This window comes from Rutidosis leptorrhynchoides, chromosome 4, assembly GCF_046630445.1.
Source record: "Rutidosis leptorrhynchoides isolate AG116_Rl617_1_P2 chromosome 4, CSIRO_AGI_Rlap_v1, whole genome shotgun sequence".
Classification (NCBI taxonomy): domain Eukaryota; kingdom Viridiplantae; phylum Streptophyta; class Magnoliopsida; order Asterales; family Asteraceae; genus Rutidosis; species Rutidosis leptorrhynchoides.
In genome coordinates, this window is record NC_092336.1 from 550,063,967 (window position 1) to 550,088,680 (window position 24,714).

General features: G+C 32.9%; 3 protein-coding genes across 4 annotated transcripts; 1 reads left to right on the forward strand and 2 right to left on the reverse strand.

Annotated features, from left to right (window-relative positions):
- Positions 1 to 7,316: 7,316 nt before the first annotated feature.
- On the forward strand, positions 7,317 to 9,901 carry LOC139845196 (uncharacterized). Its single transcript, XM_071835438.1, has 3 exons — positions 7,317 to 7,496; positions 8,670 to 8,923; positions 9,765 to 9,901. The coding sequence occupies exons 1-2, from the start codon at positions 7,421 to 7,423 to the stop codon at positions 8,906 to 8,908; spliced, it is 315 nt and encodes a 104-aa protein (XP_071691539.1). The 5' UTR covers positions 7,317 to 7,420; the 3' UTR covers positions 8,909 to 8,923; positions 9,765 to 9,901.
- A 297-nt stretch (positions 9,902 to 10,198) lies between these two features.
- On the reverse strand, positions 10,199 to 14,556 carry LOC139839675 (stromal 70 kDa heat shock-related protein, chloroplastic-like). Its single transcript, XM_071829804.1, has 8 exons — positions 13,912 to 14,556; positions 12,642 to 12,894; positions 12,421 to 12,500; positions 12,177 to 12,319; positions 11,993 to 12,091; positions 11,623 to 11,812; positions 11,133 to 11,531; positions 10,199 to 10,914 (listed from the first exon to the last, which is right to left on the reverse strand). Exons 1-8 carry the CDS (start codon positions 14,449 to 14,451, stop codon positions 10,513 to 10,515), a joined length of 2,106 nt encoding a protein of 701 aa, XP_071685905.1. The 5' UTR covers positions 14,452 to 14,556; the 3' UTR covers positions 10,199 to 10,512.
- A 3,198-nt stretch (positions 14,557 to 17,754) lies between these two features.
- On the reverse strand, positions 17,755 to 24,481 carry LOC139845197 (shaggy-related protein kinase kappa-like). 2 transcript variants are annotated; one of them, XM_071835440.1, is made up of 13 exons: positions 24,320 to 24,481; positions 22,566 to 22,807; positions 22,390 to 22,482; positions 21,791 to 21,850; positions 21,435 to 21,707; positions 21,182 to 21,256; positions 20,754 to 20,810; positions 20,514 to 20,654; positions 19,882 to 19,932; positions 19,185 to 19,280; positions 18,602 to 18,685; positions 18,412 to 18,514; positions 17,755 to 18,143 (listed from the first exon to the last, which is right to left on the reverse strand). In XM_071835440.1, exons 2-13 carry the CDS (start codon positions 22,710 to 22,712, stop codon positions 18,052 to 18,054), a joined length of 1,272 nt encoding a protein of 423 aa, XP_071691541.1. In that variant the 5' UTR covers positions 22,713 to 22,807; positions 24,320 to 24,481; the 3' UTR covers positions 17,755 to 18,051. The 2 variants fall into 2 exon arrangements, with proteins under 2 accessions (XP_071691541.1, XP_071691540.1); XM_071835439.1 differs by having other exon boundaries at positions 17,756 to 18,143; positions 22,560 to 22,807.
- Between the last annotated feature and the right edge of the window lie 233 nt (positions 24,482 to 24,714).

Consider the following 24,714-nt stretch of genomic DNA (forward strand, 5'->3'; position numbering starts at 1 on the left):
GTCTAACTTTTATTATTAGATTTTAATAATTTTTGAATGTGGGGTAATATACCAAACTTCAAAAATATGTATATATGTTTGCAGTTTATCTTATGTACACAACAGGGTAAAACAACGCATTTTCAAAGACTGGCATTAAGTTCAGCAAAAGCAACTAATTTTGACGACAAGAGGCAAAATATATGTGAAATAACAACAAGACGGAATGAACAAATGATGTGCACCATTTATCATTCAGCAAACAAACGCCAATATATTTGGAAACTTTGGTAAAAATTTAATCATTTTCACACAAATCAACCTCAATAATTTAAATTATTACTGATTTCTTGCAAATGAGGGCATTGCAAGATCTTAAGTGTGGGAAGGGGTTAAATTCTTTCGGATTTTAAATTTTTTTTTTTTTACTTTATACACTTGGTTACCATTAAAAATACTAGTAAAGCAGTAGTTGTATTAGAATCTAGTGCTCTCTGATAATAAAGAACAGCCCTAGTCTTATATACTGACTACCCAATTCTAGTAAAATTTTTAAAAAATTTTTCAATTAAATGAACTCAAATTCATGTTTATACATATTTATGAACGATAAAACTAGGTGTTAACACCGAAATTATTGTTACCTCGGAAAGGACATAAATTGAGAAACAAACTAAAATGTTAAAATTCATTTAAAATGGAATAGAGGACGATAAAAAGAAAAATAAAAGCCAAGTGTGGGAAAATTTACCAAGTTATCTTAAACATATGTCACATATATCTGTAACAAATAACTGAAAATACTTTTGCTTTGGACTAAACTAAACTGTTTTACCCGATTAAAGAAAAGAAAGATGGATCTACACGATGAATCAATTCCATTATTAAAAGGAAGTAAAGTCTTCCAAAAAAGACACGCGCTTCTTGATTTAGGTCATGAAGTTGTCGTCCAGACCAGCTGTAGGTTGACGACAAATCCAGAAAAGTCATCACTAAAATCAGCAGGAAATCCACGGACCTCAGCATTAAACAGGGTCGCCAAGTGGTCAGATTTATCCTAACCATGAGAAGGATTTATCTTGTACAATGGGGGGGGGGGCACCATGCAAATTAGCTGGATAAGACTAATGAATCAGATCCCCAGAAAGGATAATCTCCTTAAAGATTAAAAATCAGCTTTTAAGACTGATATTACTCAATCCTTGAGATTGACCTTAAAGATTGAGAATTACAAACTCATGGAATTCAATGATATCTAAACTTGAGCTTGAACGAGAAAATATTTTGATCAAAAATTACAAACCGATTTGTTTTCTGAAAACCCTATTTTCAATGCGTTCATTACCATTGAACGTAAAATCCTAGGAATTCACCTGGAATTCATTAGGTCACCTGAACCAAATCGGGTGTCAACCGTAAGAACGGTGGTTGCATAGTGGTCAAAGACAGGACCTTGTGCCATACCGAAAAATTATAAGGGTGAGCTTTACTATTGCTCCTACCAAGGATAGTAATTGCGTCCGACACGTTATAGACCATAATTAAAAGCATGTCAGGGGACATTGCCTTAACAGTTGCTTGTTCAACGCTTTCCTTTACAACTGGATGGTAGTTTACCGAAAGGTAATATACGGGACAAGTGAACTGGACGTGTTGCTTTCCAAATACAAGGTTAGCAAGTGGGTGACACAAAACCATAAGTTTTGAGCTAAAATTTTCAAATCTGAAACCCACCAAACCCACAAAAATATTTTGCAACACCGGTAAAGGGTTATCACGGAAAACTTATCTAGGGTAAAAACTAGATTTAATTTTCAAAAGATCAAATGTTTTCATAAAGATCCAATTTCCTTAATGGATCTAAATTTTTATAGTCATGTGGGACTGTAAACCATATCGTTACTACCATTGTTCATACCACCGTATAGAAATCACTGATGTACAAAGTGTGAAGAATAAAGAAGTGATTCTAGTATTTCAAGACGATATTGCTTGAGGACAAGCAACGCTCAAGTGTGGGAATATTTGATAATGCTAAAAACGAACATATATTTCATAGCATTATTCCTCAAAAAAGACAAGCTTTTAGTTGCAATTGTTCTATTTAAAAGTGATATTCGTTTAAATAATAAAAGGTGAAGACAAAAGACAGATTCGACGAATTGAAGACGCAAACGACCAAAAAGCTCAAAAGTACAAAAGACAATCAAAGAGGTTCCAATTATTGATAAGAAACGTCTCGAAATTACAAGAGTACAAGATTCAAAACGCAAAGTACAAAATATAAAATTGTACGCAAGGACGTTCGAAAATCCGGAACCGGGACCAGAGTCAACTCTCAACGCTCGACGCAACGGACTAAAAATTACAAGTTAACTATGTATATAAATATAATATAATATATAATTAATTATATTAATTATATATTATATATATATTATAAACCGTCGGCAAGAAAGACTCCAAAAGGGACTGAGCTGTAATTTCAAACTCCGCGACTCGCGGAGTTTAAAGGCAAAAATGCCGCGAGTCACGGAGCCCCAAAAGTCGAAAATCCCTATAAAAGCAAACGAATTCTGATCGCAAAAATCACCAAAAATCCATCCATCTCTCTATCTATATCGTATATATTTATATTTATATTTTAATTTTAATTTTAATTTTAATTTTAATCCTAATAATAAGGGTATGTTAGCGAATGTTGTAAGGGTGTAAGTCGAAATTCTGTCCGTGTAACGCTACGCTATTTTTAATCATTGTAAGTTATGTTCAACCTTTTTATATTAATGTCTCGTAGCTAAGTTATTATTATGCTTATTTAATCCGAAGTAATCATAATGTTGGGCTAATTACTAAAATTAGGTAATTGGGCTTTGTACCATAATTGGGGTTTGGACAAAAGAACGACACTTGTGGAAATTAGACTATGGTCTATTAATGGGTTTTATATTAACTAAACAATACCTTGTTAATTTAATATACAAACTTATAATTTGACGTATTTATATATAACCACATACGCTTGACTGGGTACGGTGGGCGGGATATCTATAAATACCAATAATTATTCATTTTACCGGATACGGAACTGGATTAATAGTTAATAAACTTGTTGAAACAGGGGTGAATTACATTCAAGGGTAATTGGTGTAATTGTTAACAAAGTAGTAAAACCTTGGTTTACACGCAGTCGATAACCTAGTGTATTCATTAAATAAAGTATTAAAACCTTGTTACAATTCGAATCCCCAATTAGTTGGAATATTTGACTTCGGGAATAAGAATAATTTGACGAAGGCTTTCGCTCTTTATATTTATGACTGATGGACTATTATGGACAAATCCGTATGGACATATTAAATAATTCAGGACAAAGGACAATTAACCCATGGGCATAAAACTAAAATCAACACGTCAAACATCATGATTACGGAAGTTTAAATAAGCATAATTCTTTTATTTCATATTTAATTTCCTTTATTTTATATTTAATTGCACTTCTAATTATCGCATTTTTATTGTTATTGTATTTAATTGCACTTTTAATTATCGTATTTTTTAATTATCGCAAGTTTATTTTATCGCATTTTTTATTATTCGCAATTTCATTATCGTTATTTACTTGCCGCTTTAATTTAAGTCTTGTATTTATTTTTAATATTTTACATTTGGTTTTAACTGCAACTAAAGTTTTAAAATCGACAAACCGGTCATTAAACGGTAAAAACCCCCCTTTATAATAATAATATTACTTATATATATATTTGTATTTCTATAAAAGTAAACTAATATAGCGTTAAGCTTTGTTTAAAAAGATTCCCTGTGGAACGAACCGGACTTACTAAAAACTACACTACTGTACGATTAGGTACACTGCCTATAAGTGTTGTAGCAAGGTTTAAGTATATCCGTTCTCTAAATAAATAAATATCTTGTGTAAAAATGTATCGTATTTAATAGTATTTCCTTGTAAAAATATAAGCTATTTTATATACACCTCGCACGACATCAGAATACCTAACCCGAGAGTCAACACATGACTCTCTCCTAAGTGCGGCTTGCAGCAAAAATTTTATTCTTTCAGGTGGATCATGTCCAAACAGATCATCTTTTAATATATTCCAAGTGCTAACCTCGTGAGGATATACAAATTCCACATGAGAAGGTGACTCCTCAAATGGTTCCACTATATTAGACTCCTCATCGTCGATGATCTTTGATGAATCCATTTCTTCGACCTCGGTAGTTAAAACGTCATCATCATCACTATCCCATGAATAGCAACCTATCGCCCGCAATTCCCCTTCATCAATTCCTGGATAAAGCATTGCAAACGTGGACATAACTGGGGTGGTAGGTGGTATAATAATGGTACGCTCAACACTTTCTACCTCGGGTATCTGCGTATTACCCCTCGAATCAGCTAGTGAATTAGCCGGAAAAGTGTCCGGCTCCCTTTCTTCAATTTGCTGGAGTAGACAGGTCATGGTCCTCTGTAAACGCTCAATGGATTCTTGTTGGCCCGCTAGTGTTTCTTGCAAATTTTGGCTCCGTTCAGTCTCGTTTCTCATGAAGTCTAAAATTACATCTTCTAAATTCGACTAACTCTCCTCTCCTTCTTGAATTTGAAAGTGTTGTTGAGATGAATCCCAGGATGAGTTACCATCTTCATAATAATCCCATGGTTGGTCCATAGGGGTATAATGATACATAAGACTATCAACACACTCCTCGGGCATATAGTAACCTCCATAAGTCTCACAAACACCTCTTGGTTCCACCCTAGCTTCCCAAGAACCCATATACCAATCTTCATTCATACCCATGAAAACTGATGATTCACCTGATTGTTGGACATCATACATGGCTTTCGAAATCATATAATCATACCCAGCCAAATTATACCTGTAACCTAGCTGCAATCACACCACAAAAGAAAAACAAAACAAACAAAAAACAAAAATAAAGCAGGTAACTTTCATGAAAATAACTTCCCACGAAAGGATCGAATAACTAAAAGTCTATTAAAATCTTTTAAACAAAACCGCTCCCCGGCAGCGGCGCCAAAAAGTTGATGTGTTAAGACGTAACCTTTAAAATGTAGACAATATGCTTAATAATTAACACATAATACAGGCAACTAAAACCCGGTCATGTAGTAACTAGCAAGTAAATTGACCAGTTCGATCCACAGGGAGAAGTTTGTTTTAAGGACTTCAAAAACAGTTAATTATTCTAAGAAAAGGGGGAGTTTTAATTGTAGACTTGTTAAGTAACAAACGGGAAATAAAATGAGATAAATAACAAGGATGAGAAGGCGGTGTTTACTTCAATGCTTGATAAATGATAAGGATTGTTCTTTTATACTTAAACCTGTTATTTTGTAGTTATAAGTAAATGGTTCATATCAATCTCACAATATCTATAAACCGAGAACTATAAACTTAGTAAATTCACATAAACCTTGTCATTAGTTCTTCTTTACCTATGTTTAATCAATAAGACTCTTCCTTGGTTGAATTCACATAAAACCTAGTTTATTAAGATCACTCTAAATAAACTACACTATTGTAAAATCTAGTTACCATTCAATTACCATTCTACACTCACATGTAGATGTCTAAATTACTAGGTGTTGAAGTACTAGCCATGAACATTGATAAACTCACATAAACCAATTCATAACTTGTATAATTGAACTAGAGTAAATGGATACTTACAACAATGGATCTATGGAAGAACATAATTGATTTAGATTGATTAGATTAATTAGACCCAACCCGATTAAACTCACGTAAAACCTAAATTACAACAATCACTTGAGGTAAATTCATAACTATGTAGTTCTAGTACTTATTCAATTACCGATCTAAACATATAGCAAAGTCGTCAATTAAGTATATGTTTACCCGTCTAGATTACTAAAAGTATTGAAGCATAGATTGTGTTCCTAGTGTCACATGTAGTTAACAATCTATGTAATTGAAGGAAAGTACCAAACTAGCATAACTATGGTTCTTTTGGTTGGACATGGTAATTTAATCAATCAAACATCATAGTAACTTAAATAACATTAAAAGATAAAACAATCCCAAACCATAAATCTTACATTAAAGTAAACACACAAGGCTTTAGCCAATCATAACAATGAAGGTTACAACGATACAATCGAAACAATAGGAATTCATAATCTTATCACTAAAATAAATGAAACCGATAGTACCTATCGTAACGTATGATCCCTTCTTCAATCTTGATGCTTAAAAGGGTGAAGAACCCTTTAGAATGGCTGGGGGAAGCCCCCTTCTCGGACTAGAACTGATCTATATTGTGGTGTCTCAAATGTGTAACCAAAGCTCTTCTTAAATAGGCTCAAAAGTTAGGTAAAATGGCCAGAAATGCATCAGATGCGCTGCATCTAAAGGTGATGCGCCGCATCCCTTTATTTTTAGTGGTTTCCAGCGCGTTTTAGGACCCAGAACTGTCGGCAGGACCTCAGATGCGCCGCATCTGAGTTAGATGCGCCGCATCTGGCTCAGATGCGCCGCATCTGGCACAGATGCGGCGCATTTAAAGCTGTCGGGACTATTTTGGCCTCAGATGCGCCGCATCTATAGCAGATGCACCGCATTTGGTACTGTTTATTGGTAATTTTCCAATATGATGTTGTAGAGCTCTAAGTTACGGACGTCTGGGCTCTGGATTCACCCTTTTTCGAGTTCGTATGACCGAGTTATGGCCAAAACGGTGCAGGTGCGCATAATCTTCTAAAATCAGCAATATTTTCCATAAATCTTCGCTTCAACACTCGCAATGGTTTATACACACATTTTAACTTATTACAATACACAAGTATAACAATTACATACAAAATGATACAAAATCGGATCGAAATAACGACAACAAATATGTATAATTTTGGCGTTATCAAATAGTAATTATTATATAAATATTATATTTCGCGAGCTTGTTCGAGCTCGAGAAATGAAGCTCGAGCTCGGGTTCGTTTACTAATCGAGCCTCAAATTAAGTTCAAGCTCGAGCTCGTTTAGGTCCGGCTCTAATCGAGCTTTTAATGAGTCGAACTCGAGTAGTTCGGCTCATATTACGGCCCCCTAGTACTTGCTACAGTATTTTATAAGCTTTGTTCATAAGATGTTACAATCACATGTGAAACGTGACGAAACATTAAGAGTTATTGTCAGAATATAATTAATAATAACCTTATCATATGCGCTTACATTAGATATTTTCTATTTAGAGTATATTTTTGGGATATATTCATATATCATTCAATTTAATTAATTAAAATTAAATTAAATCAATTTAATTACTTGGAAACAAGAAATATCGCGCAAACATTTGTATCCCCCATATTCGGTAAACGCTCTGCCATTTTTGCATTGATTATATCATCAAAATCAAACAAACACGCAAACAGATGACTGAGATCTCGCTTCGAAGATCGTTCCGTTTTTTATTATTGTTTTCATTAATTTCTCTACAATCATTCGTTGGTTCGTCCCTCAGATCTCTACCTCTTTTTCCATTTCCTAATTCATTTATTTTATTTTGAATATTCTCTCCGGAATATGTAATTATATATCTAATAGATCGGTTTATTAACAAACTAATTACTATAATCTGTTGTACTCAACTGTAATTTGATGTCGTAGAGATTTTTTTTAATGACTTAATTTGCATTTATGTATACATATCTTGATTAAATAGAAGATTGTGGATTGACATATGTTCTAGGGTTTATTTTGAACTTCTAAATTTGTTCATATTTGTATAGCTGCTTGAGTGTGTGAATTTAGCCGATGATGTGATGATCATGTTTTGTATTTATTCCGAGTTGTTTTAAACTAAAGTGTGAGCTAATTAAAGCTAAGAATGTAATTTTTATGATACTCATTAAATTATCCAGAATCGGATCAATAAGAAACGGGAATTTAAATATTACTATGATGCTTATTAATGGAAGACTTATAATACGGAATTCAGTTTCCTAAACATGGAAAACCTTATGCGTTTACCCGTTTATGATAGGGATTATTATGTGAAAAATGATTGAAGATGTGTACATAATTGCAGACTAACATGCATAGAAGTGTGCGATGTCGTAGGGTTACATGAAAAGCTAATATAATTTCCTTATCTATTTGTTCCTTAGTAATGGATTATCTCAACAAAGACATATAACACGATGTTATTTAAATAGACTAGGCGAAACACATAAAGATGGAGGTGGAAGTTTTAAAGGAACACGTCAAACTTGAAATAGCATCTAAGTATGATTTCAGTTATTGAAATCTAAACCAAAGTAACGGTAAGGTTATTTAAGTATGAAGTAGTCACTTATGGTATCTTTCGTTTTCTGGGATCAGTTTATGTAAATGTTAATCATCAGCAACCTTGTATATAAGGTAAAAAACCTTGTATATAAGGTAAAAAATTAAAGCGTTTTGTTTTGCATATCAAAAGTATGCATAAACACTGTATGACACTGATTTGCCGGTTCCAATAATTTAAGTTTTTGCCTTAAATTTGTTCTTTCATGGTGTGCTTACTTGTATTATAGAGCTTACATCTATCTCAAAACTTTGTTCATTGTGTTTTTTCACAGTATGTTGAAAGATTAACAGTTTCTAAGGCTAAATAACCTTTTTTATATAACTAAATTTCAGGGTTTTCAGATGATACAAATTCAAGAACTGTGACTAAGGTTGATGCTCACCCTTCTTCAAGTAGCAGAACTGGATCTACAATACTCATTATATGCATCACACTTTCAGCAGTTGGGGGTTTGTCATTTTTCCTTTTCAAGTTATGGCAAAAGAAGAAACGTGATGAACAATATGCTCGTCTTTTAAAGTTGTTTGAACAAGATGATGAGCTTGAACTTGAACTTGGTCTTCGTGATTGAGTTAATTCAATCTAGGTACAGATTCTTACTGGTTGTATCTGTATATTCTAGCTGAAGCTCATACTGTACCTACTATTTTAGTGTGATGACTAACGAAAGCAAGACCTTTACAATGAATTATCTAAATTTCTTGATAAAAACAGTTTAGGAGGTTGTACATCAAAAATAGACTTTGGGAGACCTTCAACCCATGTGATGCATTACCCTTTCACTTAAAGAATTATCGTTGGACTTGTTTTTGATAGAACACAACCACAGCTACTCATACATTAATCAATGAGTTGTAATTGCCACCACCACTCAACATTCTCAGATATACAACAACAACAAAACCTAATACCACATAAGTGGTGTATGGGGAGGGGTGAGATGTAGACAATCCTTCCCCTATCCGAGAATAAAAACAAGTCATTTCTCCACTCAGAGTGAAAACACTCTCAAAGGTAGAGAAAGTCATCCCTCTCTCTATTTGACGGATAGAGAGATTGTTTCCGAGTGGACCTCCGGCCAATAAGTAGGAGAAAATTTAAAAAAAATAAAATAAATTTAAAATAAAATTGAGACGCCATGAAAATGGTAAAATCAAATTTCCATGGGTTTTAAATCCTGCCTGAAATTTACTTTAAGCTCTAAGAGTCAGTCAAGTCGCCAATAAATCGACTCTTGTTGTCGACTCAATAACTAGAGCCGGGAACATTCTCATCATGCTATGCTGGTTGATTATATACTTTACTAAAATTTTCAGGACATATATCATCATGCTATGCTGGTTGATTCAAATAGGGTCCCTCTTTTTAGTTTGCGATAATAAAAATACTTGCTATTTGGCTATAACTCGTGGCCCTTTGTGGCACAGGTGTACATGGAAGTTATTTATCTGAACGCTAGTCCCAGCATCCAGATACGCAATGAGCAAGTGTATATTGTGTATAGATGATATCCACATGAAGACAAGTCTCAAATATTCATTATATTTGTACCAACATGAAAAAAACTGTACTTACCTTTTTTTCAGGTACCATATACGTTTTTTTCTTTAATTGGCCTCGTGTGTTCTGTATGTTTATTAGTAGTTGAAATAGCTTGCACATTGATTCATCTAAAGTCTAGGAAAGAGGAAAATCTTTCAATGTTAGAACCACCTTATGTTGTTGACTATTTTACGCAGACATTGAGATTGAGATTATCATGTAAAGAAGAAAAAAATTGGCAGTAACCAAAAAAAACAGACCACATTTCAATTTCTACAAATCATTTTCACCAATTAAACCACATATTAAGCATATCATATACTCCGTATAAAAGATGGTACTGATATTTTATTGAAAAAGTTTAATCTGCACAAGAACCATACCAAATAGACAAAGTTCCACGGCATTAAAACAACATCAGTGTGCCATGACTCAAGGTTCTACCTATAATTCTTTCCTATCACTTAACTATAAAGTTTCATTTCAAATCTAAAGCACGGCAAGGAACTGAAAAGTAAAGGACGAACCAGTTCAAGAAAAAACAATGAGAACCCTTATACACAACTTCATTGAAAATTACCAGACAAAAAATCTTGATATTACTTCAATTATAATATTAAATCCCTTTTAGTTTCACTTGCTGTCGGTAAAATCAGCATCAATGACGTCGCCTTCAGGTCCCTTACTTGATGGTTCAGATGACTCAGAACCGGAGCCTTCACCAGGTGAGGGTCCAGCTCCTGATGCACCAGGCTGGTTGTACAGGGACTGACCAAGCTGCATAACTTCTTGGTTAAGGGCAGCCATAGCATCTTTTATGGTCTGTGTTGAGCCACCAGATATGGCCTCCTTAAGTGATCCGAGTTTCTCCTCGACCTTCTCTTTAACAGGGGCGGGAACCTTGTCACCCAATTCTTTTAGCTGTTTTTCTGTCTGGTAAACTACTGAATCTGCTTGGTTCTTTGTGTCAATGGCATCACGTTTTTCCTTGTCTTCCTTTGCAAACTTCTCGGCTTCATTAACCATCCTTTGTACCTGTTTGTCACAAATCCATGTATCAGAATTTTTCCATTTATAAAAAAATTAAGTCAATCCATAAATATTTAATCGTAAAGGAATACAGAGCAGTTCGGTTTGTATTTATCCATAAAGATTATTAAAGATTTACATTATAATTTGGATTGTTATTGTTTTTTCATAATCGTAGTTGGCATTTAACCCAGAAAGCCCAACTAGATAAAAGTGATAGATACCTCATCATTAGGCAGTGTGCTAGCACCAGTGATAGTGATATCTTGTTTCTTTCCTGTGCCTTTGTCAAGGGCGGTGACAGACAAAATACCATTTGCATCAATGTCGAATTTGACCTCAACTTGTGGAACGCCACGTGGAGCAGGCGGGATTCCATCAAGACGGAAGCTGCCAAGAGACTTGTTGTCTCTCACAAATTCTCTTTCACCTTGAAGAACGTTGATCTCGACACTCGTCTGCCCATCAGCAGCTGTTGAAAAAACCTCTGATTTTGAAGTGGGTAGGGTCGTGTTTCTAGGTATAATCTTTGTCATCACACCACCAAGGGTTTCCAGCCCAATGGATAACGGTGTAACATCAAGTAGAACAATATCACTAACATCTCCAGCTAAAACACCAGCCTATAAATCAAAAATCAAATCATAAGCTAATTTAGTACGAGATGAGTAAATCACAAATGAAAACAAGAATCGGTTGAAGAGGATGATATACCTGAACTGCAGCACCCAAAGCAACAACTTCATCAGGATTGACGGTGACATTTGGTTCCTTTCCAGTCAAGCCCTTAACGACTTCCTGAACAGCTGGTATACGTGTTGAACCGCCAACAAGTATCACTTCATCTAGATCCTTAAAAGATAACTTGGCATCTCTCAGGGAATTTTCAACTGGTTTTTTAAGCCTGTAATGAAGATTCAAACTTATCATTCACACTATCATTTCTCTTTCAAACAATCTGAAGAATTAGGATGATGGCATATAAAAAACGTTCATCAACCAAATCAACATTTACTTCATCATGAGTCGAAACGAACAATATTATCAACATGTAATATAAATCTTGAATGAAATATATATGTACCTATCAAGTAGATCTGAGCAGAGTTCTTCAAACTTTGCCCTTGTAAGGGTGGTGTCAATGTGTTTGGGACCATCATTTGTGGCTGTGATGAAAGGCAAGCTATGAAGGAAAGCATAAATCAGTAAAACCATTTGCCAAAAATAACAGAAACATCAATCATCATTTTCTTCAAATATCCACTCACCTTATATTTGCTTGTGTCAAAGTTGAAAGTTCCATCTTAGCCTTTTCAGCAGTCTCAGTCAAACGCTGTAGAGCCTGCTTGTCCTTTAATAACTCTATACCCTCATCTTTTTTAAAGCTAGCAGCAAGCCAATCAACTATTCTCTACATAAACATATTTGATAAAAATGAAACTGTAAATCAATTATGCGGCATTAAAAGTAGTGGTAAACATGCATCGATATTGACTGTACAACAATACAAACCTTATCAAAATCATCACCACCTAGATGTGTATCTCCAGAAGTAGAAAGCACTTCAAATACTCCATCACCAACCTCAAGTACTACAATCAACAAAATCAGTAACAAACATCAAAACAAGTACTCCTAACGACTAATAACAATCTCATTATCAGAATCCCCCTTTAAAACTTAATATAGGTTAGCAGGCAAGTTGAAACGTATGCTTTCAAACGTTCCCTCACCTGAAACGTCAAAAGTACCACCACCAAGATCAAACACTAATATTGTCTCATTATTCTTCCTTTCGAAGCCATAAGCTAGTGAAGCAGCTGTAGGTTCATTAATAATACGAAGAACCTCAAGTCCGGCAATACGACCAGCATCCTTTGTAGCCGTTCTTTGCGAATCGTTAAAATAAGCAGGAACTGTTACAACAGCTTTTGTAACCTTATCATTCAAAAACTTTGATGCATCATCTACAAGCTTTCTCAATACCTAATTATCAATCAATATCAATCAATATAAAACAATAAATCGCAATTCAATATAACATAATTAAACTAACCTCATTATATATATATATATATATATATATATATATATATATATATATATATATATATATATATATATATATATATATAGTGGTAGGATCAAGAGGGAAGTAACCATTCGGGGGGAAGGGGGGAAGCAAAAACTTTTTTTTCTTCGTTTTTTGAAAAAACTTTGTTCACGAACATTATAGATGAGATGAAAATATGAACATTTAGTAGAGACACTTTGTGATAAATGTTTTTATTTTGGCGGGAAAACGCTCGAAGAAGTAATATATAACAATTATCGTGTTTTTCGAGCGTATTTTGAGGTTTTAGCTATTGGGGTTTAGATATTGGGGTTTAGATATTAGGGTTTAGAAATTTAGGGTTTAGGGTTTAGATTTAGGGTTTAGATTTAGGATTTAGATTGAGTTTTTAACACGAACGGTTTAGAGTTTAGGGTTTAGGGTTTGGTGTTTTGGGTTTAGAGAATAAACCCAAAACACCAAACCCTAAACCCTAAACCCAAAACCCTAAACCCAAAACCCTAAACCCTAAACCCTAAACCCTAAACCCTAAACCCTAAACCCTAAACCCTAAACCCTAAACCCTAAACCCTAAACCCTAAACCGTAAACCCTAAATCGGGCTAAATTTTACTTCACAAAACATGGAAAAAAAAAACGTTCATATTCTTCACGAACAATATTATCATCGTTTTCCCGCCTAAATAATAACATTCATCACGAAGTGTCTCTTCTAAATGTTCATATTTTTTCGTGTGATCTTGATGACGAAAAAAAAAATAAATTCAAAAAAAACGAAAAAAAAAAAAATTGCTTCCCCCGCTTCAACCGATTGGTTACTTTCCCATTGATCCTGCCTCTATATATATATATATATATATATATATATATATATATATATATATATATATATATATATATACACAAAATAGATATAAGTTTAGGATATACCTGAGCTGAAATTTCTTCAGCTGCAAATTGTTTGCCAATGGCAGGACAATCAAGCTTTACGTTACCGTTCTCATCACGAACGACGGTGTAGGAAACCTGCTTCGATTCATCATCAACCTCAGACATCTTCCTTCCAATAAACCGTTTAACCGAGAAAAACGTATTCTCAGGGTTAACAACCGCCTGCCGTTTAGCAATTTGTCCAACTAACCTATCACCGTTCTTCGTGTAAGCAACAACAGACGGCGTCGTTCTCTGTCCCTCAGCGTTGGTCACAATCACCGGCTTACCACCTTCCATAGCACCGACGGCGGAATTGGTGGTTCCGAGATCAATTCCGACGACTTTTTCGGCGAAGACTCTGAGAGCTCCATTTCTACGAGATTTTGTGGTGGTTTTGAGTTTAAGAGATGATATTTGTTGTGAAAATGAAACGGAGGTTCTTAATCCGTGGCTGAATAAGACGGTGTTTGAAGATTTGGTTGATGAAGTGAAAGCGGTGGCTCCGAGAGGGATATGAGCAGTTGATGATGATGCCATTTTTGGTGGTTTAATTTCTCAGCCGCGCTAAAACCCTAGAGATTTGGGATAAGAGACGACGGAGAAATTGGGGAGAAGCTGTGAAGAAAGAAGATGATAAAGTAGCGGATTGGAGGCGGATGGGGTTAGGTGGGTCCAAAACCCCTTTTTTTTTATTTAAACTACGTTCTCCGAAAAAGAAAAAAAATTTAAAACGTAAAAAATATTGTGACAAATGAAAAAATAAAAAAATAAATCATTTTTGAGTTTTTCTTTTGATTATTTGATTGGTAATGAAATGAAATGAAATGAAATGAATGAAAAAGAAAGTACATATTAGATATTAAATATTACTATACGTTTCTTGGCTCTTTCATTTAAAAATGATCGGATATGAAAAAAAAATATGTATGTTTATAATGATTAATTATTAATTATTTATTTAATTATAATATAATTTTAAAAGCACGATGTGTACATGTCTATTTTTTTGTGTCCATTTCAAGATCGAAAATGGACCTTGAAATTGATTAAAGTGAAGTGTCGTTCAATGTCCTTAGTTCAAAGTGTTGGTGAGAGAAAAAATGAGGTGGATTAAAAAGAAAATAGAATAATAAAAAAAACAAAAAATCAAGTTATACACCGTCGGTTGCCCGACGGCGAATAACCGACCTTGATATCGACGGAACCGACGTTGGGCTGGTGTCCATATTGCCGGCATCGGTCATGAAATTGGAGCCGACGGTGGGAATTTTATTTGGATACAGTGTGCTCTAATAAATTACTGTGTAGTTTTACTTTTATATTTTATCATTCTTATTTGATAATTATTTTTACCAAGTTAGTTATTTTCAGATCATTTCGTTTGTTTTTTCATTTCGTTTATTGTTTGAGGATATAAATGTGAGCTATTTTATATACGTTTCTTTCGATGCTTTTATTCTCTCTTTTAATCCATCACATTCTTTTTTTCGTTACAATAAAATCAAGAATGCAACCAGAAGAAAATAACATGGTTATTACAATGATGACAATTTTTAATTATTATTACAGAATGGCTAGTCTTCATCTTCATATTTAAAACTTAAAACTTACTGACAACACATTTTGATATCATTAGATAAAAGATAAAAGGTTAATGTTTTTAATTGGCGCCTTCCTATTAACCTTTTGCCCACAAAAGAAAACCTTGCTCTACGTAACATTGATCTTCCGAATCTGAGATGCGGTCTATGCAACACATCTTCTGAAAACGAGAACCATTTATTCGCTCTTTGCTCGATAAGCTCTCTTATTTGGCACAGAATTCAGTTATGGATTGGTTTGTCTTTACCGAATTGGACTTCAACGAATGATATCTGGGCATGGGTTGATGGGGTTCCAATTACGGGACATCAAAGAATTATTCTTAAAACCATTATTTTATCGGCTCTTTGGAACATTTGGAGACTTCGAAACGCCATTATCTTCAAGGACTCGAGTATTCGGGCTTCTACTGTTTTTGATAACATTGTGGTTTTCGCTTTTAATTGGTTATATTCTAGATTTTGTAAAGCTAGAATTAATTGGACGACATGGCTCCAAAATCCTTTGTATTATTTGTGAACTTTCCTAGCTCATTGCTAGTTTTTTTATTTATATATTTTTCTGCTGTTAAAAATAAAAAAAAAAAAAAAAAAAAAAAAAAAAACAACTCGGTCAAGATTAATCCAATTAAACCGTGTAATTTTAGGTTGAGATGACGAGTAAAAAAGAGTTAGAAATAGTCATGAATTATTCAATAAGACCGCGCACATTAGATAAATATATCTCACTTGCTAGTTGCTAAGTAAACTAGTAAAGGAAACAAGTTGTTACTCTGTTTATCATTAACATATCTAATTGGGTTATTAACTTCAAAAATAAATTGTTAATTATTTGGAAAAATGGTTAGCAATTAGCATTAACTAGTTTTCGAACCCTCGCTTCGCGCCGGAGGTTCGCTTTTCAATGTATTTAATTGCGTTTAGTTTGTAAAATTGTTTCGTGGCTAACGATGATGTCGTTGAAGCGCAACTCGAGTCGAACTAAAAGGTATAACCCGTGAAGGATTTAAATGTTATTTTACATTAAAAATACATGTGCATCTCCGCGTTTCGCTATAGAATTGTCGACTTTTAAAAATTTAACGCAAAATCTACGTGTATGAAAAATACCCCAAATATTTAGCGTTTTTTAAAAAGCGTCCGTTTTGCTTATAGTTATTGACATTGTGTTCCTAAAATTATTTCGAGTTTAACGATGGTGTCGGAAAAATTTAACTCGTTGCGAGCAACAGGATTTGACCCGTTGAATATATCTGGGTGGAGTTTATTTAAGATTTTTTATGAAAATGGTTATTTGACACTTACCCCCTGTTTGGGGGGTCGATTTGATTTTTTGAAAAAAGTGGAGGGGCTTTGTAAGTGAAATGAAATTTAGGGGTAAAAAAAAGGTGAAAAGACGAAAACGCTCTTAGTTACTATTCATCATTTTTTGTCTAATAGATAGTATCTATATCTATATAGTCATATAAAGCTCTAAAATGATAATGTCATCATTAAGTTAATTAGTCTTTATTTTTCATAATGATGATGTCATAATTATATATTAATTTAATTAAAAATAATACAAAATCTTTTATAAAAGGAAATATTAATCTCTTCTAAATCGTAATTTTAATTTTCTAAAAAAATATAAATGGCAATTATTATTACTAATTATTATTATTATTATTAAAAATATAAATATAAATACTTAACTTTGAGCAATTTTATTATTATCATTTACTTTTAATATAATAATTATATTTATAATTATTATATTATTAATATTCAAATATGGATTCTTTTTACGAAATTAATTACGTTACATATGTATGCAAAAATATATCTCTATATATTTGTAAAAACGACAAGTTTCTTAGTCAAACGAGTCATTAAAATATATATTTGTAAAAACGACAAGTTTCTTAGTCAAACGAGTCATTAAAATAAATGACCTTAACATTTACATTTACTTAATACCTAAAACGTGTCATTAGAATGTTTCGTTTAAACAAACCTGTGATTTCACGGGTTATTTCACGTGTAGTAATAATATAACAATTTGTCTATAATCACATCTTAAGTACGATTACATGCAGTTATTTATTGTTCCTTTCATGGGATACAAGCCTCAATTGGTTATATAGTCCGTACATTGATATGGACACAACTTTTAAGTGTGGTGTAGCGTACAATCAAATGATCATACTACAACAGCAGTGCAAAGACATTGTGTACAATGCCAATGGTGTTATGATTATAGTGTTTATCCATCAAAAACTACAGGGATTTTGGGCAATTAACGATACAGTACCGTACGAAATAATCTGGGATAGAAAAAACAGCTTTGTGATGGATATATCAATGATGAAAAGTGTGTTTAATGGTAATAAAAACAAGACACATATAGATGTAATACGATAATAAAAACATGGGCTTACTTCTATACCCGACTCAGCCTCATATTATAACAAGCTCATATGTAAAGATATAAATCAGTAACGAGCAGTAAACGAGCACATCGGTGCAGGACAGCAGCACACAAAATATCCCAAACTTATTGGATGTTTAGAGCCATGAATAAGTTCTGTTTTCGAGCATGTTCCGGAATAAGCCTGTGGACGGTCTCTCTCGATACGTCACCAAGTTCTGCAACACCGAAACACATTAAACCCCATACATACAAAAATGATGAAAAAGTGAGCTTCAAGTCCAAAACTGGATAGACAGTTGTACAATAAACCCTAATGAAGAGTTAGAATTCTAATAGGATGTGGTTGTGTGAAGGAGAACTCATTTCTTGAGAAATTGTTTCGTTAGAAAGTGGGTTAGGACTAGAAGTGGCATTATGGGTGGGTCAATGCATTGGATTAAAAAAAAAAAAAAAAAAAACAGCTTTGTTATGAGTGTCTCTTACCTTGAGGTTTAAAATTGAAGAGTGGAGGAAGGGGGCGACCGTTTGGAAGACGGGTACTAGGGTCCCGCAATTCATCAAAGAAGGGATGAACACAAGCTTCCAACTAAAAAAACAATTAAAAAAAAGGTTAAAAAATCGATCCCTACTTGATCAAGACTGCTAATAATGGTTTATAAAAGACTGAACTTACAGCAGTGCATCGTAAATTGGGCGAATACTGGAAAAACCTACAAACTAGATCCACTGCTTCAGGAGGTAAACGCTTCTGAAAAACCTGAAAAGTAAAACAAAAATTAGAATTTATGTGAATACAAATCAATATCATCGTTATCTTGTTATGATGATGAAAGCTATCCTAGTCTACCCAAATTGGTAGCCCAAAACCATCATTCACATAATTTAGAGGTGTTGGGATGTGCATTTCAAAACAAATGCTACAATATTTGAATTATCATAATTAGATAGTCAGTGGTAATATAAATTTGCTAAAAGCGATGTGGCTATTTTAAGATAAGAATGCTTACCAAAAGAGAACATAAAAACTAAACGTGCAGCATAAGATGAATAACATTTCAAATCAGTAACTACAACATCAACTATCGGCTAGTAATGGGAATATAGCAGTTATTGCTATATACACATCTGAATAACTAAAAAAAGACATCTGTTACAACCGCCACGTGTGTCATAAAAAAGGAAACATCATAGTTGAGAACATGTTAAGCACTAAAAGATACATTGACACATGATATGTAATCAGGTTTAAGGTATACCTTGTGCCATGGGTGAGGCTTTATTTGAGGGAACCTAAACTCGGTGTAGTTTGGATTCATACACTTTATCTCCTCTCTTGTAGGTGTTCCCAGGACCTGTATAAACAATAAGATTGCACAAAGTCAGTAAAACGTATATTTAGTACTTTATGAGTTGTAATCAGTTACATCCATTAATTTGCTTGAAAACCAAGGAACCAATGAGAGCGCGACATGTGGGGCGAAAATCACATGTGATTGAAAAAAATAAAAAATTTCAAAAGAAAAAAAATTTCGAAACTTTTTTTTTTCGAAATTTTTTTTTTTCGAAATTTTTTTTACAATCACATGTGATTCTGCATGTCAATCACATGTGATTGTAAACCCAATCACATGTGATTATGCATGTCAAATCCAATCACATGTGATTATGCATGTCAAATCCAATCACATGTGATTATATAATTCAATCACATGTGATTGTGCAGGTAAATCACATGTGATTGTAAAGAAAAATTCGAAAAAAAAAAATTCGTAAAAAAAAAAAAAATTTCGAAAAAAAAAAGTTTTTGAAATTTTTTTTTCAATCACATGTGATTTTCGTGCCACATGTCACGCTCTCATTGGTCCCTTGAATCTCAACTTAATTTATGGATTCAAATGAATATTCCTCAGTACTTTATATATACAAAATATTTATATGTTCCGAATAACTTACCTTAATTATCTCAACCAGTTGATCAACACCACTTTCTCCAGGAAACAGAGGCTGCACAATAACTTGATCAGAGAAATGATTGAAGCAAGAGGTTGCTATAATTGACAGTCAACAAAAGTCAAACTTGAATCAACTGAAAATATGATTACTGAGACTTTAAAGTCGTAATGATCTGTTTTTTTAATGCTTGGATAAAGTAATTATGATTATGATTCTGATTATCTGACTATTTAGGAGTCAAATAGTAAGTTACATATCTCATGTATGAAAATTGATTATTTAGAATATAAAATACAATACTCCGTATTTACTTATTACCCTTCTTTTTACTCACATTTTTATTGTTAACTGTTAATAAAAAACTAAAAAGCCGTAATAATTAGAATTATACATGATAAATTAATTTCAAAATTTGTTAACATATAATTTATAACAAGATATTAAGTAGTTGAATATCGAACTGATATTGACATGAATATTCCAACAATATACAAAAATGTCACTTTTGGTTATTTTATCTATTAATTCCCAAAAAAATCTGATATTTCCAAACACTTGCAACTAATTATCTAATTGTGATTGTAATCAGATATTAATTTAAACAAAAGCACAATAGAACGGCCTTAAAGTACCTGTCCAAGTAGTAGTTCAGCCATCACACAACCTGTTGACCATATATCTATAGCTGTTGTATACTCGGTAGCACCAAATATAAGCTCTGGAGCACGATAATATCTTGAACAAATATAAGACACATTTGGCTCTCCTTTCACCTAGATAATAAATAATTAAATTTTAAGATGCTAAAGAAGAGGGTTTGCAAATTACATTACAATGTAACTAAACCAATATGCACTTTGTACAGGACTTACTAGGACTTTAGCACTACCAAAGTCACAAATTTTCAGCTGATGCGTGTGCGGATTCACCTGAAAATAACAAAAAATGAAAAAATAAAATAAAAAACAAAAAAAAAAAAACCGTAGATCTCTGCTAATTTTACAGCAAGAGTTCATTTAAGTGTGAAGATCTAATAAAATCCAAATAACATACTAATTAATTTCTCTCCAGGGTAAATTTTAGTATCGTTATCAAGTCTTCTATTATGCAAATAATAATATGGAAATTAGATAAAATTAGAAACAAATCTAGCGTTGGTGTCACTGAAGTTAAGCAAATTTCAGTCAAATACATCAATTAAAGCTGCATTATCTTTTAAAATGACTATTCTGCGATTGAAATGAAATATCAGTATTAGATGCATATTTTTGCTTTTTTTTTTATTAAAAAAAAAACTTACAAGTAAATTCTGCGGTTTAATGTCACGGTGACATATCCCGATACAATTGTGAATGTAAGCAAGTGCCCTGCATATCTATACCCAAAAAGAAACATAATTAGATTTTCTCAAACTAAAGTTACATTTTCTAATCCTTGTATTATTATCGTCAATCCTTTCATATGTAATCTATTACTCCATAAGAATTACACACACACACACACACACACACACACACAAAAAACCTCAGGCTCGAAAGAGAGGTAATACATGCCTGATAGGTATACAATTTGACATATATCAAAGGCATCCGCTGGTTCATCCTAGTGTAATGCCTTGCAGTACGGCTTACCGTTTCAGGAACAAAATCAAGAACAAGATTAAGGTAAAGCTCTTCTTTTTCAGTGGTTGAAAAGAAAGAATGTTTAAGTGCCACAACATTTGGATGGTCCAGCATTTGCATAATCTGTAACTCCCTATTCTTGTACCGTTTGTCTTGAAGAACTTTCTTAATAGCAACAATCTCCCCTGTTTCTCTGCATTTTGCCTGGACCAAGAACCCAAAAAGTGCATCTCAATTTGATTATCGTTATAAAACCTTAAATCATCAACCAAATCACCCATACTTACTTGAAAAACTGTACCGAAAGAACCAGTCCCAATAACATGCTCTGCTATGTAACTCACAGTCTGTCATGAAATAAAAATAAAGAATATGATATGCAAGTTGGTTAATAGGTAAAAATGGGTAACTTTTGGGTATGTGTCGGGTGGGTTGACCTGACCCTTTCTGTCCATTACTTGTGAATAAGTAGTGTCAAATGTGATTACAAAAACTACGTTATTAATACAAAAATCTTATTTTTTTAATATGATGATTACAAAAGTATCTGCATTACTAATATACTATGGGCGATTTTCAATCCGCTTCCCTTCTAAGATAATTTCTTTTTAGCTTCATGGACCATTTATTATAAACAGATTAACCGTTTATAGTTAAGCACATCGTACCGCCCACATTAAATAAACAAAATGACATTTTTTTGGCATATAATATAGGGGGAGGTTCAATACATAACCAAAAAGCTACATAACTAAATAATGTGCACAAAAATACACTTGTGCACATTAAAAAAAAAAATTTATTTGTGCATAAAAATACACTTGTGCACCATTAAAAAAGTTCTGTATTGAACTTTTGGTTTATATTTCCATAATCAATGATGTACCTGTTCAGATTGGCCGTTACGACCACCAATCGTTGTTCTAATTACATGTCCAGCTTCAGTACCCGCCCCTTGTATTATCTCTGGTTCACTATCCTGAAATATATTTGAATAATTTAGTTATGATCAATAAAGAAATCAAAAAAATTATTTACAAAAATAGTAATACTTACACTCAATTTGTCATCATCTCGTACCACTTTGTCCCTAAGTCGCATATCAAACATTTTTCTTTCGAGCCGATCGACTGCACTAGATGATTCATTAAAGCCACTGGCAGTTCTCGAACTGCCAACTCCCGCATGCCCTAGACTGGCAGATGCCATATTATATATGAGGAGTACCAAAGATTCTAATAATTGTTAGCCTTTACTAACACTTGCGTAACCCTTGAGATTGATCCACCTGAGCACATGTGTTCCTGAAAACATAACAAACCATAGACCGTACCAATTAGAATCTCACGTAACATAATGAGATGCAGATCCAACTACCCAAGATTTTCTACCTATGTAGAGGTGGTGAAATGGGTGGGTCGGACGAGCCGGGTTAACAAGTTAAAACTGTTAGATAAGAATGGACAACATATTAGTGAAGGACAAATCCAGTCGGGGTTGGGGACCCAGCAACATATTCTTGATGTATTAAAATATGATTACCAAAAATGTATCATCATTATAACAAAAATCTAATTTTTACTTTTATAGAATTTAAAGATTGCAACTTGAAGGCATTTATGTACACAGGCAACCCATTCAACCCAATTCATCTTTAACCAAGTTCGTTTAGTTTACAGTACGATTTGTTAGATATCAAAAATAAACAACATCAACCTTTTCCAACTAACTAGGTCAAAATGGCGCCCTCTAGACCAGCTGACCACGTTATGCACATAACAATAACGATAAAAATCTTATTTAAAAGGAAAGGGTGTATACACATCCATGTAATGTCTCAACTCTCACGTTAAAACTATAATATCTACAAAGATGCAATATATTCAAGCATCGTCTAAGAACAAGTACTCAAAATTCATACACACACACACACACACACACACACACACACATACACCTCAATGGAAAGCTATAATTGTAACCGATATTAGATATTTTCTTGTCATATTCACCTAACAATGTAACTAGAAACCATGGTGGCTCATGATATTATAACCCAATCATGTAACAGTGTAATCTAGTGTTCAACTCCAACACGTCTCAAAGTATCATGCACGTACCACATGTCATGCTATTCGAAGTTACCATAATTACCAATAACTAGCTTTCATTTGCGCTTCTTCTCTTTATGTGACAGTTTAGGAATACACATACATTATCAATGCCCTAAAGTTTGATAAGGAAATCACTTGAACTATCCTACCGTATAACTTTAACTCATTAATTATTAATGCAATCACACAAAAGCATTCGAATGTAAGACTCCGTATATTGAAGGACATAATCGTCTAACACAATTATTCTTTATTAATAAAAGTTTCAGCTGGCTCTAATTTCATATCCTAACACACGAACATGGTCTGTTCATATAAGATTCAATTTTTTAAACAAAATAAATAAATTAATTAATTAACTAACCACCACTTTTTTTGTTAGCTGCACATAATATAAAGCTGATATTATCTTGCAAAATTTATACAATCAAATCCAACCCCACACACATACAGTCTAAGGAAGTATCATAATCATAATCATAAAGTAAATAAATATTAAATATAAATATAAATATATGAAGAAAAAACAACAACATAATTCATAATTCATAATTCATAAAAATAAGTAAAATTAAAAACCACATAACTCAGCAGCATAAATCAGATCCACATACAATTTACTCCGAATATAAACAATCAATGACATGGATCAAACATAATATTATAACTATCCGTAAAGTAATCAGTTTAAAGATCACTCACCGTTACGAAATTGGTAAAGAATTCAAAGCAAAAATTGTGCATTGTTTATCACCGTCATGAGTTTATTTGTTGATCCGATTGGGATGTATCGTTTTGGGTGTTGTTTATTATTTAACCAATATTTTAGTTCACTGCATTTTGTTCAGAAAAAAAGAAAACAGAAGATAGCAAGTAAAAGAGGTTTTGGATTTTAGATTTCTTTATTTCATTTTATTTTATTTACTTTATTTCTTTATTTATTTATTTATTTATTATTATTATTATTATTATTATTATTATTATTATTATTATTATTATTATTATTATTATTATTATTATTATTATTATTATTATTATTATTATAATAATAATAATAATAATGATAATAATAATAAACTTAAAAGTATTAAAATTTA